The sequence below is a fragment of the Macrosteles quadrilineatus genome, unplaced genomic scaffold (genome assembly GCF_028750875.1).
Source record: "Macrosteles quadrilineatus isolate MER2022 unplaced genomic scaffold, UCM_ALF_1.0 Scaffold_14__1_contigs__length_3811126, whole genome shotgun sequence".
NCBI lineage: Eukaryota > Metazoa > Arthropoda > Insecta > Hemiptera > Cicadellidae > Macrosteles > Macrosteles quadrilineatus.
Window position 1 is genome coordinate 163,825 of NW_026542607.1, and position 18,908 is coordinate 182,732.

General features: G+C 37.6%; 1 protein-coding gene across 1 annotated transcript; it reads right to left on the bottom strand.

Annotated features, from left to right (window-relative positions):
* Positions 1-2,306: 2,306 nt before the first annotated feature.
* On the bottom strand, positions 2,307-11,581 carry LOC129005042 (nucleolar protein 12-like). Its single transcript, XM_054433800.1, has 4 exons — positions 11,308-11,581; positions 6,777-6,882; positions 3,172-3,333; positions 2,307-2,614 (listed from the first exon to the last, which is right to left on the bottom strand). Exons 1-4 carry the CDS (start codon positions 11,415-11,417, stop codon positions 2,336-2,338), a joined length of 657 nt encoding a protein of 218 aa, XP_054289775.1. The 5' UTR covers positions 11,418-11,581; the 3' UTR covers positions 2,307-2,335.
* Positions 11,582-18,908: the final 7,327 nt, after the last annotated feature.

Below are 18,908 nucleotides of genomic sequence, written 5' to 3' on the forward strand. Positions count from 1 at the left end.
GAACATTGAGCAAAATATTAATATTAGAAAAATGACACGTGAAATAACATGAACAATTTTGACTACAGGACCTGAAAACAATCATGGGAATTTAGAATAATTACATATCTAACACCATACCTCACGTGGGGGCCTTACCTAGCCTCCTAGCACACGCATATCACACAAAATACACTACACTCTAACTTGGCCTGAAAGATAATTCAAAACAGCTAACAGTAATTTTATTAATAATATAACCGTATTGTCGCCTCTTTATATGAGTTGTGTATACAATGTAACGTTTAACTTCAAATTTAAAGGAACAGATAGGCCCTTTATTTATTTTATATTTAGGATTGTACTCAAAACACGATTACCTGAGTAGATTCCACGAATCTATGTAGTTATTTATTGTACTGTCATATGTTACACATTAATAAGTACAAGAATAAACTCTGCTTTTGCCGCTCTACTTCACCGCTAACCACTACGCCCCTGCTACCCGTCGCCCGCTAATAAGCCGCCTGCCACCTGCCGCGGACGGGCGCCCCTAGGCAGGTGCCTATTGTGCTTTATGGTAAGTCCGCCACTGTGTTTTTGAAAATTTAGTGTATAGGATCAATTATCTTCTAACAAACAGGTCTAGTTGTGTTAGATATTATAACTTTGGATTCAGATTTTACAAACTCATTAGCAGGAAAATTGCTCAAATAAACTAATCATACAAAATAATAACTGGCTACTGACCTACCATACAAGTGATGTAGTATGTATCCTATCTCTGCTAACTTTATAATACCCCCGCCGCAGCAAAACTGCAGACTAAGCGAATTTCCATTTCCCTGAATGGATTTACACTAAAATGTCTCCTTAAAAATATCACATTTATTCCCTATTTAAATAGAATCAGTTTTACACATACTTAGGTTTGCTGCAACAGGGAGGGTAAAAGTGTTTTTATGTAAAATGTTAATAGTTAGTAAGAAATAAAAACATTTTCCAAATTTGGGCAAAATATGTTTATAAACAATCAAACTACAACAGTTTACTTATTCTCCATAAGAATAACATGGGAATTTTAAATTTAAAATTTTTTGGAATTTTCTCCGTAACCATTAGGCACATTATAACGCTTCAATATACTAAATAATTTGTTTTTTTAAGCTCTACAAAATAGTTTAGAAAGAAATTGCAAAATTTTATGTTTTTTGAGTCAAAAATGGGAAAAACCCATTTTTACCCCATAAAAGCCCTCATAAACCCCCGTTCCCATGGTCCGATCATGCTAGTTCGCGAACTCGTTCGAATAAACTTAGGTTTACACGTTTGTACCAAATTTCATCAAAATCAGATCATTTTTGCTCGAGTTATCGCGCTAACGGACACATATATATATAAATACTAGCTGTAACCCGCGGGCTTTGCCCCGTTAAACTTCTTAATTTTCAAGATTATCTCGTTCGCATGGCTCAATCACGTCCTGGTTGAAGTTTGTTCGCTACGCTCATTCACCTTTAGGTTGGACAGTGTTTGTCTGCAAACTCCTCCGGAACGACTTCACCGATCGTTATGAAATTTGGTGTGTAAATTCTGTAGGTATGCGAATCGGACGTAAACTATTTCCCGTTTCGAAATTCTTAAAAGGGCTCCGCCCCAGTGGCTCTGGAGTTTCCCATGTTAACCTTATGAGAAATGGAATTAATGAATCTTAACAGCTGTTTCAATTAAACAAGTTGGTTCTGTTCTATGATGTTCAATAGCATTAAAGTTACAAGGATTACCAACAGGGTGCAGCACTATTATTTCTTTTACATTTATGACAACAGCTAATTTGCAACCAAAAGGTGAGTGAGCGTAGCGAACGAACTTCAACCTGGAGGCGAGTGAGCGTAGCGAACGAGCTAACCTGAAGGCAAGTGAGCGCAGCGAACGAGCTCCAACCTAAAGGTGAGTGAGCGTAGCGAACGAGCTCCAACCCAAAGGTGAGTGAGCGTAGCGAACGAACTTCAACCAGGACGTGATTGAGCGATGCGAACGAGATCATCTTGAAAATTAAACGTGACGGTACTTTCTTTCCATCGGTCTGTCTTAGGGGAAACCTATAACTTAGGCGATATGAAGTTCGCCGGGTCAGCTAGTATATATATATAAATATATATATATATGAATTTGAACGGATGGTGTTTTTGGCCTCTAGGGACCTCAAAACGAAAAAAAAAATTGTCCCGGGTCCAGGTCTTACCGTGAGTACTACGGTAATAGCTTATTCCCTATATGGAAAATTCGCTAAAAATGTATTCTTAGTAAGGAAAGTAAAACATAAAAACTTTGCAACAATCAAATTTATTTAAATTTATCTTTTTTTGTGACCTTTAAACTTCTCTTTCTTCATTCTAGTTTTTACCCTCTGATGTTTATTTTTATGTGATTTCTTAATCTGTTTCTTCTTCTCTAACCGCTGTTTGGTTTGGAAAGCTTTACTCTTCTGCACTTGTTTTGTAGCTTTGTGTTTTATTGCTTTTCTCACATCTTTTTCTGATTTCAGCTCCATTCCAAGCAACTCACTGCTTTCTTTTTCCTTTTCATCATCTTCTTTTTCTGATTCATCTTCTTTGTCTGTTTCATATTGGACCTGAACATGATTTCATATAAGTAAAATATAAGTAAAAAAGAGATACTTATAGAACACAGGGCCTAGGCTTCAAGGATAAATGTTGGCATAGCAGGCTAACACAGTTAATGTTAAATTCCTATTATTTAAGTTTCTTAAACGCTTACATAGTTTGTCTGATTGAGCATAACAATAATAAACGTTTTAAAGAGGATTTTTTACAGTTCTAGCCTATAGATAAATTCAGAAAAAACCCGGTATTTGAAACGTGGTAAGTGGCTCTTTTTATTTTGTAAGACAAAAAAGGGTACAAGTTTAAGAGATGGAGGTTTAAGAATAAAAATGAACATTTAAAATCGACCAGGAAAAAATCATTTATCATTTTCGGCTAAATGTTTTTTTTACATTACCTACTTGTCATTGTTCCAAATCATCTGAGGCTACTACAATTAATTTAGTAAACAATGCTGAGAAGAAGGAATCTTCAATTCAACAGAATTTAAAATAGCCTAACTAAAAAAAAAAAAAAAATATATATAAATACAATTTGGCATAGAAAAATAAACTATAAAACTTACTCTGTTTGACCCTATCCAGTTGTTTTTGCTCTCCAAATCCACAGGATTCAACTCCACTACACTCACTGTATGATCTGGTAAATCATATTCTTCTTCATGCAAATGCTCGAGCTCAGGAATCGGGCGATTGGTCAACACCAGCTTCTTAATTTCTTCTCGAGCCTGTCGGTCACAAAGTAACATAATTAAAATATTTAAACATTTCTAATTTGTAAAACAGTTCTTTTTGTGACCAGCTTAAAACACCAACCCACAATATTTGTCCGGGGTAAACATAGAACCCGTTGTCACTGAATTTGGTATTTAAAATTTTTGCAAAACTTACCACACTACTTTGTTAAATTGGGGACATACTTGTCCATCGCCGTCAACGTCAAGGTCAACTGACGACAACCTGACCGATGATAAGTGATGCAAAATGCGTTATCACACCAAATCCCGCAATTCTATTTTAGTTATTGAAAAAATCTTGCTCACTTAAAGGTTAACATTTGTGATTACTGTAATTCTGCCTGACACCAGTGTACAATATTTAAATATTACTCTGATTAAACAATCCAAAAATTTAAAACCAGTTCATAAACCTACAGTTATAAATATATCATAAAAAAAGCATTCTGTCTCTATACCAAAATTTATCGATTCTCCATACTAATACCTGAAAAATCAATCTTCAATACTTATACCATTTTTTTTAATTTTACCAAATTGTATTGAACCGCGCCACCCGTATCCGCGCCCCCCGTACCCGCACCCAGGCCAACGACTTGGAAGCGTGATTCCATGCGCAGGCCCGAGAAGTGGCTCACAAAAAACTACCAAACAAGATGAGAGCCATGGATGGAGGTTCAAGTGAACAACGCACCATTTGAGAGAAACAAGCTGTATTAAACAATTTAAATAAACATAACAACACAATAACAAGAATACATAACTCTGAAAAAAAAAATGTATATGATTTTGTTACCCATCTAGCCTACTAACTTACAGTAATTTCTTTAATCATCAAATGGGCTAATTTCTAAATAAGACCTTACTAGGCTAGCTTTTACCTTTCAAAAATTATTTTTAAATTAACAAATTTATAACAATAAAAATATATATTTATGTTCTTTCAAAAAATCCATTTTAATCTGGTAACAAATTTAACATCTAGGGGCCCCAAAATCAGAATGAATTTAAAATATGAATATTTGATAAAATTATAAAATTTAAAAATGTCAACAAGTAAGCTAATAGACTGTAGAATAACATTTTAAACAGATAACAATAAATATAACTTTGTAGGCCTATAACAACTAATACTGTAATAGTCTCTTTCTTTTTTTTTTAAATAAATCTATAAAAATATAACAACAACAACAATGGTAACTTGTATGGTATGTCACTACTTTCGGGCAGACAGCACCGGAGGGGAGACAAATCAGGGCGGAGAGGGGGCCATAATCCAGCGCCAGCCTAGTTGGAACATTCCTCTCCGCCAAGGCTGAGGTGAGCCAATCCATTTTCCTCCTCACGGGCCCCATCAAGGTGCCAGAGGCAACCTAGCTTTACTCCATATTTGAGAAAAACTTCACGTTGATGAATTTAGGCAAATGAAACATAGAAAACATGCCAAAAATAAGAGATCAGAACGGAATAATTTTTCGTCGAACCGGAGCCAAAAGTAGCCACTCAACCTATGACACCTGGCGGTGGGAGTAATAAGAAGTTGACGCACAGCCTCATTGAGGGTCGTTGGAACAGTAAAAGTTGAAACACAAACTAACAAACTAACCTACTATACAAAAAACAATTTGACCGTTGATTATGAGTCGTGACATTCGCCAGTGGAAAGTAGTCACGGCTCAGTATGGATTACTACACCAACCCTTATGCTACTTCACCATATGCTGCTACACCTATGTTACTTAAACCTTTATGTAGCCTACTTCCATTAAGTTTATAATTTTGGAGTTATGGATTGTTTTTAAGTAGCCTAAAGAAAAAAATTAATGCAGCAATCAGGGTTGGCACTGATTTTGGAAAATGAAATTCCCTGACTTTTCCAGGTTTTCCAGATTGATATTATACTTTTTCCAGGTATACCGTAAGACGATATCGAATAGTCAGAATCAAGAATTATTAGAAAAAATGTAGGCCTAAATAGTTTACTCATAAAACCAATAAGGAAAGAATTAAACATCTGGAATCTGGAAAATTAAGAGTACCAACTAACTTAACCTCACACTTTAACATCTTGTAAATAAATATGAAACAAAAAGATTTTCTGATTTCTGATTCTGATTGACTTTTACTTTATGTTCTACTTGGCCTTGACTTGACACTAGCAGATAGACGATACGGTGCTTCTGATACTGATATATATCGATATTTTGCTTGCGATATCATCGGCTTATATCGGAAGAAACATGTGATATTGGAAAAATAACTACCATGCTTGTACCGGAGACAAAAAGTAGTACCAAACTAAACTATTAAATGTTTCAACTAACAGGATAAATTTTTTTTTATTAACTCCTACAAGTGCAGTTTTTTTTATTTTATTAAAGGTTGAATCAGTATTGGTATAAATTCAATGAAGAATTGTATTCAGTATCGTATTGAAATTGAAACGATGAATGTAGGCCTATCCTTCCGTGCATCGCGGTACTAGCAGTGTTTCCATACGTGGGATTATTATCCTGAAAACAGGATTTTTAGAGCATGATGAGCGGGATTTGAAGGGGATGTGGGATAAAACAGGAGTTTTGGCTATGACGTCCGTTTTTATTTACTATGCTTTATTTTAGTGAAAAACTAACCCCAATCGAAAAAATTACCTTAACAAAATATAATAGCAATGTTATAAAACAACTATTTAAACACAATATGTCTAATTTAACACTCAGAATTTTACATCAAAAATCTTAAGGGATTAATCGGGATTTCTTAACCCAGTGACCGGGATTATATTCTTTTGGTCGTGTAGAAACACTGGGAGCTCGGTGCGTTCAATTAAAGCCAGTAATCAGAGGGTGATGACGGAATGTCTGTCGATGTTCGATGTTTTTTATATCGATGGTAGGTTCCCGATGTTTTTGTTACATCAATATTTTCGTCAAACCTCGATGTTTTTGACCAAGTATTGAGGCGTAGATGCAAAATGTAGCATATCTGTAAAAAATGTAGCCTTTCAAGAGAATTTCCAGACCAACTAAATTCCCTGACGTTTCCAGGTTTTCCCTGACCGTACCAACCCTGGTCATCCTTTTGTTTTGAGGCTTGTTGACCGCGAGCAGCGGCCCGGCAGGTAGCCCATGTGGCTGTTGCCAACCTTATAACGAAAGTTCCCCGTTAAATCCCTGCTGTTGAGCAACAGCCAGCGTTGGTCTTGGCTAGGCTTGATCTCGGTTAACGCTCTATGTCGTGAACCCATTTTTTGGCCATTGGTTAAAATTGGCCGAGATCAACAATAACGGCGGGCCATGAAACCCCCAACTCGTGAACCACCACTTAGTTAATTTGAGTGATGAATTGGTAATACAAGTAAACATAGAGTGTAGGGTAAGATCTGTTATAAAGTTAAAAACAGGGATCTAAATAACTTAAGTAGGCCTACTTACTTCTTTTTTAATGCGTTTCTTTTCTTCTTTCAGCCACTCTTTTAGCTGCTCTTGAGCTTTCCGCTTCCTCTCCAGCTTTCTTCTACGAAATCCAGTGAGGAATTCTCTAAAACATGTTAACTTTTAAGCTATGGCATTAGGCCAGCATGTATGCCTACAGTAGCATATATGTATGCCTACTACTCTAGAGATTTGTTTATTTCAACTACTTTCAAACTTAGATATAACTTGTTGAATTAGGATCTTAATCGCCCCTCTTACAACATGGCAACAGTATCGGTAATATTTTAGTGTAACAATTTTAGGGTTAAAAATATGTATCAGTTTGTAATCACTTATAGGTAAGTTATATACATTAAATACCCCCGCCGCAGCAAACCTGCAGACTAAGCGAATTTCAACTTGTCTGATTACTATTTTACTAAAATATTTCCATAAATAACATATTATTCCCTATTTAAATAACATTAGATTTAACAAGTGCTTAGGTTTGCTGCTACGGGGAAGGTAAAAAGTGTTTTTTGACCATACATCTATAGTATAGGATGAAATAAATAAATGTTCCAAATTTGATCAATATATACCCATAAACAAGTAAACTACAACAATTTTCATTTTCTCCTTAAGAATAACATGGGAATTTTTAATTACACAATTTTTGAATTTTCTCCATGACCGTTAGGCATACAACAGTGCTTCAATATACTAAATTATTTCTTTTTTTAAGCTCTACAAAACGTTTTAGAAAGAAATCGCAAATTTTTTTGTTTTTAGGTTCAAAAATGGGAAAAACCCATTTTTACCCCATAAAACCCCCCATAATCCCCCGTTCCCATGGTCCGATTATGCTGGATCGCAAACTCGTTCAAATAAACGTAGGTTTACACGTTTGTACCAAATTTCATCAAAATCGGATCATTTTTGCTCAAGTTATCGCGCTAACGGACACATATATATATATATATATAAATATCTAATATATAAAATTCTCGTGTCACAGTGTTTGTCTGCAAACTCCTCCGGAACGACTTCACCGATCGTTATGAAATTTGGTGTGTAAATTCTGTAGGTATGCGAATCGGACGTAAACTATTTCCCGTTTCGAAATTCTTAAAAGGGCTCCGCCCCAGTGGCTCTGGAGTTTCCCATGTTAACCTTATGAGAAATGGAATTAATGAATCTTAACAGCTGTTTCAATTAAACAAGTTGGTTCTGTTCTATGATGTTCAATAGCATTAAAGTTACAAGGATTACCAACAGGGTGCAGCACTATTATTTCTTTTACATTTATGACAACAGCTAATTTGCAACCAAAAGGTGAGTGAGCGTAGCGAACGAACTTCAACCTGGAGGCGAGTTAGCGTAGCGAACGAGCTAACCTGAAGGCAAGTGAGCGCAGCGAACGAGCTCCAACCTAAAGATGAGTGAGCGTAGCGAACGAGCTCCAACCCAAAGGTGAGTGAGTGTAGCGAACGAACTTCAACCAGGACGTGATTGAGCGATGCGAACGAGATCATCTTGAAAATTAAACGTAACGGTACTTTCTTTCCATCGGTCTGTCTTAGGGGAAACCTATAACTTAGGCGATACGAAGTTCGCCGGGTCAGCTAGTATATATATATATTAATTTGAACGGATGGTGTTTTTGGCCTCTAGGGACCTCAAAATGAAAAATTAGATCGGTCTCGGGTCCAGGTCTTACCATGAGTACTACGGTAATAGCTTATTCCCTATATGGGAAATTCGCTAAAAGATACGGTAAAAATAAAAAATCTTAAAATAAATTTAACTAACAAACTTTGGTAAGAATAATTCAACCTCTCTGTTTAGCAAAATAACTGATTGATTCGGTTATTTTCATTCAGTGATTCCAACCACTAGGTACCAGTAATGAATACTCTCAACTGCTTATATTCAAGTTTGTTCCAGATTTGTTCAGATACAGCCTTACCTTACTTACTACTTACTTACTTACTTGAATTCTTCATCTTTGACAGAACCAGTCTGATAGATTGCGTTATATTTATTAATGATAAAAATAAAGACTATGTACATTATTTAGGCTACAGTAATTATACTGAGTCACTAAACTTAACTTGGCCGTTTACTATTGGCAAGGCGGACAGAAACTCATCTAACAAGGGGCTCATCCTCATCCTCCATCTACACGTTACTTATAAAGTTCTAAAAACGTTTTAAAACTGTTCTTTGACATCAACACTACAACTTTGTTAAGTAGCTTTTTGGGGGAGAGCCTTCCTTTTATCAAGTTAGGCCTAATTAAATATATCAGCAACAAATTTAACTTTAATACAGTACTTTTTAATGAAATGGTGACCATACAAAGTAGGTATTTTAAGCCAAGTATGAATGGAGATGAGTGTAGGATGAGTGGTGCGATCTTGTAGTCTTGTTAGTTAACCCAATTAAGTTACTGCGGAGTAGCTATGAAGTCCATGAAGTCCATGTTACAAGTATAGCTTATTAATGATATTTTGCAAAAGCCGTTGCTGTACTGCCCCCTATTTATCTGTTTGTTCTTCATTACTGCTCTCTTTGGCAGTATTTTCACTCACTTTAATCTCACAATGGGGCAACTGCTTGCTTAACTCTTCAATGCAAACATCCAACTCTCCTTTCTAAGCTTTTCAGGCCAGAAAGCTGAAGTTCTTTTAGATTCTGGAGTTTGCCTAGAGACAGTAGTCCTTTTTTAGATATCCCATAGCACTTGATGATTGAGAGCGAGTGAAGAGATGATTTTAAATAATGCAATTGACTCAAGGCCGAGTCGTCCAAATACAAACATTCTTGCAATTTGATCTTGTCCACATGGTCACAATGTCTGAAGTAAGGGAATCCATGATGGGAGATTGACGAGTCTGTAGCGTCTACCTCTTGTAGATAGTACTTGCCAGGATCATCGTCCTTGGGGAGGCTGTCGTAGTGAGGGACAAACTTGGAATGTCCCTTCCACTGGACGAGCGCACCGTTACGCATCAACCACTCTGCACAAGCTCTGTCCGGTCCGACCTGGTCAATACGCGACTGAGACACCCTGTTCCATACAAATGTCAACCACTGCCATAAATTATTTCTTGGAACAGAATTGATTACTTTCACTTTCTGTACAATCTGGGGTGCTGAATGGAGCCTCTGAAGGCAAAACATTTGCATACTTGCATACTTGAAGGTATCCCACTTGTAGCATTTCAGCCGTGGTCGTCATTTTGGTTTATATAGAGTAGTAGGCCTATATAATATCTTCATCACTCAGGTATTCATCAATAGAGTAATAGGCCTTTTCCATTAAATAATTCTTCAATTTTTTCTTGAATTCGGTTGGTACAGAGCAACTTCTTAATCCAACCGGTAACCTATTAAAAACTTTACTGGCCAGTCCTTGAACTCCTGATTGGATCAAAGTTGTTCTATGGCTTTTAAGGTGCACGTTGTGTTTGCCTCTTGTGTTGTAACTATGAACTTCTTCGTTCCTCTTAAATATTTCAGGAAATTTCAAAACCAGCAAGGAAGATTCCAGAATTACGACAGATGAAAGAGTCAATATTTTTAGATCTTGGAATAAAGGCCTACAATGCTCCAGGTAATGAACTTTGCATATAATTCTTATAATTCTTTTTTGTAACAGAAAAACTCTGTTGGCCTCGCTACAACCTCTCCAAAATGCAACTCCATAACTTAAAATGCTATGGAAACACCCATAGTAAATCTTCATCAGAACATCTAATTCGACCACATTTCTATAGATTGGATGTCTTTCTATGTTGATGGACGGAGGCAAGTTTTTATTAAAGTACCAGGTGTTGCCACTAAGTAAGTACAGGTGTTTAAGCAAATTTGGTTGGTTAGGTTAGGATATGACAGTAGGCCCCCTAACTGCCAGATGCCTAATCCACTCCAGGTTAGCGGACGCGTATCCTCTGCGTAATTATTAATAAATGGCGGCCTCGGCGCCAAAGAATTCTTTAAGTAGTTTTTGAACGCTTAAGCTGAGGTCTGGGTCTGAAAAGAGTGCCTATAGGTAGGCTACAGTTTCTTATCTGGGCTACGCTTATATAGGCTATTGATTGAAATTATCGAATTGAAAATATTGATTAATAGTCGATATTTTTAGTAATCTATTATCAAATAAAGGGTAAAGTTTCTTAACTGGGCTATGCTAATATTGATTGAAACTATCGATTCGATTAGTAAACCTTCATGCGATTTTTTCACCATCAGCAAGTTTGGTTGGTTAGGTTAGGTTATGATAGTTTTATTTTATCGATAGTTTCAATCGATATTAGCGTAGCCCAGTTAAGAAACTGTACCCTGTTCCCGTGCCTATAACTTACCAAAAAGCGAATGGAGGTTCACTAATCGAATCGATAAGTTATTTTAAATTGTTAGTAGCGTAGCCCAGTTAAGAAACTGTATCTAAATGATGTTCACAAACAGATTATCTTAGGTAAATACTGTATAGCCTATTATAACCCAGCTAAGCTTAGACCCTAACTTAACTTCCAGTACTTACTTTCTTGCTTTTTCATCAAACACAATGCTCAGTTTGGTTTTCCTGTTAATTGGTTTATGTCGTTTAACAGAATTTTTCCTGACATTAGTTTCTTCTATATCTTCATCCATTATCACTCCTGACTCCTGAGCTGAAATCGTATTCGTATACGAAAGAAAGAGTAAACGAGTAAAGAATTGAAAAGAAGACTTGTTATTATTTTGAAATTAATTAATTGCTAAGGTTAGACTGGTTGGATGTTGTAAATGTGGGTCATTGTGGGAGGTGGAGGTGTGGTATTTGGGATTTGGGTATTTCACTCACTGTACTCGCACTGGGTTCACCGTTCACCACCCACCGGTGGGACTGGGATGGGAGATGGGACACAAGGGAGGGACTAGGGACTCACTCCAGATTTCCAACGTGAAGGCACGAAATAGTGAGCGCGTAACATGCAGACAAGGTCGTATGCGCGCGAAATACGTTGGCAGCTTTGGCTGTAAATCAGCTGGTCAGCTGTTGGTTGTACTGTTGTATCAAAAAAAGATTGGTTACTGGACTATGAAAATAATTTTAATCCGCTTAAAATGTACAGATATCGATTTTTAATTCATATTGTTTCGGTTTTCAATTCTGTATGTTTTATTTTCAATATTTTAATAAATTTATGTTCATAAGTTTAAATTTAAATAAATAAAGTGCGAATTAATGAGCTGATGTAACCTGTCTGCCATGTTATCTAAATTTGCGTTTACACCAGAGTTTGAAACACGAGTTGCAAACAGAAATTGCAAACATCTCTAAAAACTCTAAAAACGCCCATTTTCAGACGAAACTTTTCGCCGTTGCAAACAGTTTTTCAGTGTTTGTAACAGAAATTTTTGTTTCCACTTGAAGTTGATAAAGATCAAAGGGAGTTGCAAACTCTTTGTTTGCAACACTAGTTTCGGTCACTATGAGCCGAGAGCCGTTGAAACACGAAACAGAAACATTTCTCCGCCATCCCCTTCGTGCGATCCCCTTCGCTACCACCTCCAGTCTCACTCACGTGATCACTCGCAACACCCTGTGTCTCGACTCAGTGAACCCTGTCTGGACTGCTACCTCGTGTTTGTTGTGACTTATCTCGTATCGTTCGTGCGTGTTGTGAGTGATGATCTACTGAGTGAGATGGAGTGAAGAGATGACAATATTATCAAAGTTAATTTTTTAGCTTTTACAGAGAAAATTAAGTGCTTTGGAATCAAACTATTTCTGACTATAAAAACAAAAGCAAGAAAAACTATGCATGGAATGACATGTCACGGGAAATTAACTTAAGCAGGGCAGAGGTCCAAAATAAGACGAGGAACCTCATAATTCAATTTAACAGAGAATCTAAAAAGTCAATAAGTCGATCTGGATCGGGGGTCGACGATGGGAAAACCAAGTGGAAGTTTTTTTTCAATCGATGATGTTTCAATCAAGGTTGAAATTATTTCAAACATTTTCATGAAACATGGAAACAAAAACCATGAAATAAAAATTGCAAACTTTTATTTGAAACTACTGTTTGCAACTGCTGTTTGCAATAAAAGTTTGCAAGTTTTTGTTTGAAACTCCGGTGTAAACGCGGCTTAAATGGGATGCCTCGATGCCTGTCACCCTGTCACTAAACAACACCACTTGCGACTTTGCCAGTTCTACCAGGCCGCGGCCTGTAGTTAGAGGCGGCCGTGGCTATAATCGATGTATATTTATTTATTGAACACCAACGGCAAACACCATTTTACATTAAATAAGCTACAGATAGGAAACAATTATGAAAATTTACTTACATGAAGAAACGTTGTTGAAATGAAAAGGAAACATTGGTTTATTATTGATCTAGTTTTATTTGTAACAGTGAGTTGGCAGTTGGCACCAATGCTGTTGCCACAATAATAAATAATAGTAAGTAAGTACGTATGAAATGAATATGGTGGATGCTATTCGACTGGAGGAGAAGGCTATTCTGTGATTGGGAAACACTGATCATCTAGGTAACGGTTTACTTTTAATACCCATTTATTTACAGCTGCAATTACTATAAATCTTACATAAAACACAATGCTCAGTTTGGTTTTCCTGTTAATTGGTTTATGTCGTTAGTAGTAGTCATTTTGGGGGTTCTAGGACAGAGGAGGGAGGAGTGTAGACCACGTGGGTTGAGGTAGGTAACCTCACTTTGCCTAACCTAACCTAACCTTACAGGCAGAGACTGATCCTCTGATTTGGACGACTTTACAGAAACGACAACAACTTTTGAATCTCATTTTATATAGGACCACCAATAGGTTCTCAACTGCACAAAAATGGCGCCGATTGCATCATTCGGTGCTCATGTTTTCACTAGAGGATTTGTATGAAGATGCAGTATTTCGATCTCAATGTATACTGACACGCCATTTGAAACTCACGTTCTAGGACAGAGGAGGGAGGAGTGTAGACCACGTGGGTTGAGGTAGGTCGGGAAGGGAGGTGTGTCCATGACGTCACATGTAAACAGAGGATGATCTTACAGACAGAGACTGATCCTCTGATTTGGATGACAATTTTTTTTGTGTAGATATAAAGAACGTTAAATCAGTTCTCATTTGGTATACTTGTCGTATAATAGGATCTCACGGCTGAGATCGAAAACGACAATAGCTTTTGAATCTCATTTTATATAGGACCACCAATAGGTTCTCAACTGCACAAAAATGACGCCGATTGCAACGTTAAATCAGTTCTCATTTGGTATACTTGTCGTATAATAGGATCTCACGGTTGAGATCGAAAACGACAACAGCTTTTGAATCTCATTTTATATAGGACCACCAATAGGTTCTCAACTGCACAAAAATGGCGTCGATTGCATCATTCGGTGCTCATGTTTTCACTAGAGGATTTGTATGAAGATGTAGTATTTCGATCTCAATGTATACTGACACGCCATTTGAAACTCATTGTTTTCATGTTGATTTTTACGTGTCTTCTGAGTGACTCAGCACGTGGTTCCGACCACGCCAATCCTTCGGAGGCGAAAAAATATTTTTTTGTGTTTTTCAGTTATTTTGCGTATTTTATTTCTGTTATATTAGTTTATTGTTGTAAACTCGATCTGACCATGGCTTTTGGGTATCAAAGCAAGTTTTTCATTGACACCGTTGTTGTAGTTTCTAATCATGACGTCTGTCAAAACGTTGTTGTACCTGCATGGGAGATACAATTTTCTTAGATTGCCACAAGGGTCTTCTTCGACAGTAGCAGTTACCGAGGGACCGTATCTCGTCACGACTCGCTGCAACTCCACTATTCTGTAGGGATGCTCATGTCGCAGCTCTTCGATTTTAGTGTATTTGGGTGCTTGGCACGCGTTAAGTAAATCTACCAATTGTGCCATGTCTCTCACTTATATAAATGTGCAGTTACATCACCTTGATTATGTTCCTTGATATGTCGTAGGCAAACGCGTTTTCAGAGACTACGATGACATATGCGGTAGTGCCTGAATCGGCCGATGGTGATGCGATTGCGTTTGTGAAATCGAATTCTATTTGAATGTCACTTCTAGAACGGTCTGTATTCATCGGATGAAGATGTGTGTCGACAACACACAGTGGGTAGTGTGAAATAAACTCGCTTGGGTCAATGATCATTGAGCTGTCATCGAAATTCACCTTACGATATCTCATGAATTGCTCGTAAATCACTCTCCAACGTCCCTCGAGGATTGCAGCGTTTTGTAGTTCTTGAGGGTAACGTTGACCATTTATTTTAACTGCAAAGTTTTTTATATTTTCGCTGTCAAATTGCGCCGGGTTCTTTTTCTGATCATTCGTGCGGTTAGTTTGAAAGCACATGATTACGAATCTAGGGTTGTATACGTTTCTATAAACGTTTGTAATGTCGAATGTGTACGTAGATCCGAACACACCCTTTTTGTCAATACATTGCCACTGATAATAGTTGTAGACCAACTCGTCTTTTTCACTAAGTTTTGTTAGACCATCGATTAGTTGGATTTTGCTAGTTGACGTATATTCCACTATGGGAACTCTGAGAACGAAGGAAGTGATTTTCACTTTGCCATCCTCAGGTTCGGTAGCTGCGGTACCGGTTCCTTTCCAATGGTATAGAGCATCGTTATCTTCAGCTCTTGTGAATACAATCTCGAATCCACCTTTGTACATGGGGTATCGCATGTGGTCAAAGAACCCTAACCCGAGATGCGCTAAGGTTCCAATTGCTTCGAACTTGCCACCACCAAGCGAGTATCTTGATGCGAACCCACAGTTTTGCAAAGCGGGTTTCATCGATTGAGGATAGTTTAGAATACTTTTGATAGTGCTTGTAATTCCCGGATGATCGACCACATCGATTGTTGTGTTGTGTTTTTTCAGTTCGATTCTTGTAAATAGGTATGGTATGAAATTGTCAATAAGGGCTATAGTGGCAGTCGCATCATATGCTTTACCATCGGATTTTTTTACTACCTCACCGCAGATGTGATATTGAATTGCTGAGTCGTAAAACGTGTCTCCGTGATCGAGTTTGAAGATTGTGTAATTGTTTGGTGTGTTGAAATTCAACTCGGATATCGGCATAACAGCTCGGTACTCGCTTTTCACCACTCCGGTGGAGAAACGTTCGTACAGTGCTTCCATTGTCTACAATGACTTAATAACACAGAAGAACAAAAAAAATATAAGCTAATTATTTTTATTTATTTTTTAATTACATGGTATATATATATATAGGCTTACTCATCGAACTCCTCTTCCATGTAAGCTTTGTGATCATCCAAAAACTGTTGTGAAACGATCTGGAATTTTTTAATGTATTCCCAATCGACTTTGTTTGCGTAGTCGTGTATGAACGACTCGGAAAGTATTTGGTGCTTGCTGACAGCAAACCACGCATGCTCAAAGTTTGGTGCCATCTCACGAAGGAAGCTCTCACTGAATTTTTGCCTCTTCAGAATAGGACCCCAGTCAACACGATGAAAGTAAATACGTAGCATATCGATGGAGAAATCATAGTGAACTGACAACAGGTCCCAGTTGAGGTACCTATCGAACTTCATAACGAGCTCGTCGGTGAGTACACCGTTCGGTGCCTTCGGTTCGCGGGACAAGATTCGCCAAGCGTTGTCCATGCTGTTCACTTATATATACCCATTTTTTTGCTACAGGGATATGAACACGCGGATGTACCTAAACCCATCCCTAGTTTACGTTTCAACCACATCGCACCTGTGGTCGCGAGGGCTACGCTCCTCTCGTTAAGGTCCGCGTCGCTAGACGTCACTCTATCCCACGCCGCTTTCTGTAACGCTTTATCTGCGACCCATCTGTCTTCGGGCTTCCGGTGGTCTCTGTACCATATGTCGTGCTGTTTACACGCATCGTCTAAAGGGTTCACACCCTTGTCACCACGACCTAATCGTTCAGCGAGCTTCGTGCCTGGACCGCAGAAGTTGTACGTATCGAATTTCCAGTTACGCGGGGCGTGTAGTTCTACAGGTAATTTGTTGATGATGTCGTTCAACAATCCCGAGCCTTCTATCGCGCGTTCAGGCAAGGCTGACAAACATCGTACTACGTATTTGACCCCGTTCGGTTGGTCAATCAGTTCTTGCATACGGTCGGATATGAATTTAACAACAGATAGTTTTTCGTTGTGAAAGTTGTTGTTGCCTGCAACCTCCTCTGCGTAAATAAAATTCAGACGGTTGATGAGCTCGTTGAGGTCTTTGATGTAGCGATATTCAACCGGACCGTCATGGTAGCGTTTTAAACCGGATCCCGTCAATAGATCCCTCTCCATATCTTGTTCAATCGGATCGGTCGGTTTGATAACTTCGTCCCAAATAGGTTTTATCATTTTCCGCCATTTTTGTCCTGAACTAGATTTTGGACGTCGTGTAGTAGGATCATTTTTCTGGAAGATAGAGTTTGTCATCAAAAGCATATCTTTATATGTCTGCCAATCGTTTGATGTGTATTCATTAGACTGCACAAACCCTTTCTTCGTTAAAAGTTTCCAAAGTCCTTCAGTACCTTTAAATCGTTTGTTGTTTACAATAATATCATCATAATCAAACCCAATCGGTTCAGAACCGATTTTTAGTTGCTCATCTATCTCATCGAAATAAATGCCGAATTGAGAGTCACTAGCTCGTGGTAGATATTTAGCTCCGACCACTCCGAGATTAACGACCTTGGTATCCATCAACTGTTTTATTGATTGATCCGCAACTACTTCCATTTTTTCATCTTCATAATCATCGTATTGAGTGGAACCGATATAACCAACTCGGTCTGGTGTACTAGAGACTGATGGTCTAAAGTTGCGTTTCATTAGCTGGTTGTATTTTTGTTTTTTCAGCATTTCTTTTGTTTTTTTCTCCAGTACCTCATCCTTTTCTTTTTTCTCTTTAATCGCTTTGGTGATAGCCTCGTACTTTTTCTCCCTTACACGTTGTTCCTCCATTTCCCTAACATGTATTTCTCCGAACTGGTTTTGCAGAGTGGTTTGCAGTTGCTCCAGCTGTCTAGCTTTTTCAACTGTCAGAGGTTCATCTCGCGTTTTACTTGTTACTCGTGTTGGGGGTTTTGTGATGTCTTGTATTGCATGTGTATTGGGATGGGAGTTTGTAATCTCCTCCAGTTTCTTAGCTCGTTCTTTCTTTTCCTCCTGTTCCGCTGTCCGAAATTTTTTGACGAGATTCTTTTCTAGAGTCTCAAGTCGCTTAGCTTCTTTTGTATCCATTGTGCACTTAGTAACACATAAACACGACGTAAGATTCACATCGTTATTCCAACATGTACATGTGAAACGTTTATTGATTGTAGAATTGCTCTTTACATAAATATAACGTTTATTTAGTGTAGAAACGCTTTTGATAAAAATATAACGTTTATTTAACACAGAAACGCTCTTTAATTTGAAATATCGTTTTTTAGCATAAACACTATCATTTAGTGTAAATACGCTCTTACGTATAAAATATCGTTAATGTAACAAAATACACGTATTTGATGCATAAATGTTTTTATTAGGGATATAGCGTTTCCTTAAACATACATCTATATTTACCTAGATGCGGTTTTTTAGTAGTGTCTATTGACATAAAACCGTGAGGTTCCGCCCAACACTTTTTACACATGCCTACAAACTCTTGGTATATCATATCGGATCCAACGAAGTCGTTGTATATCTTTTGTGTATAGTGTTTGTTTTGTGTGAATATGCACAAAAGATTAACGTTATTCCTTATTACTTGCATGTCTACCCGTCCGTAGCTCTGACTTAAATAAATGCAAGATATCTGTTTATGACGCCCTCGTATGAAATAGTCTTTTATTTTTGTTTGTTCTTCTAAAAGACAATCGTCAAACACCACCAAAGAATTGGACTTACATTCGTCTAGAGGTATCAAGTCACTGCAGTTTGAGTAAAAGTATGCAATAGTTGTGCCGAGTGCGTGCTCTACTTTTTCATAGTGTTTACGTAGCTGTGTGTATGCTGGCTGATCAATGGATCGGCTGAATACATAAAGGTTTTTGAACTTTACCTTTACACCCTTTACGTTATAGATAAAATTGAGCAATAGG

Excerpts from the sequence above, each read along its gene's own strand:
- LOC129005042 (XM_054433800.1), bottom strand. The coding sequence starts at position 11,417 with ATGGATGAAGATATAGAAGAAACTAATGTCAGGAAAAATTCTGTTAAA. Across the intron at positions 6,883-11,307 it reads TTTGATGAAAAAGCAAGAAA|AGAATTCCTCACTGGATTTC; the intron begins GTAAGTACTGGA and ends AACATGTTTTAG. Across the intron at positions 2,615-3,171 it reads ACTGGATAGGGTCAAACAGA|GTCCAATATGAAACAGACAA; the intron begins GTAAGTTTTATA and ends AATCATGTTCAG.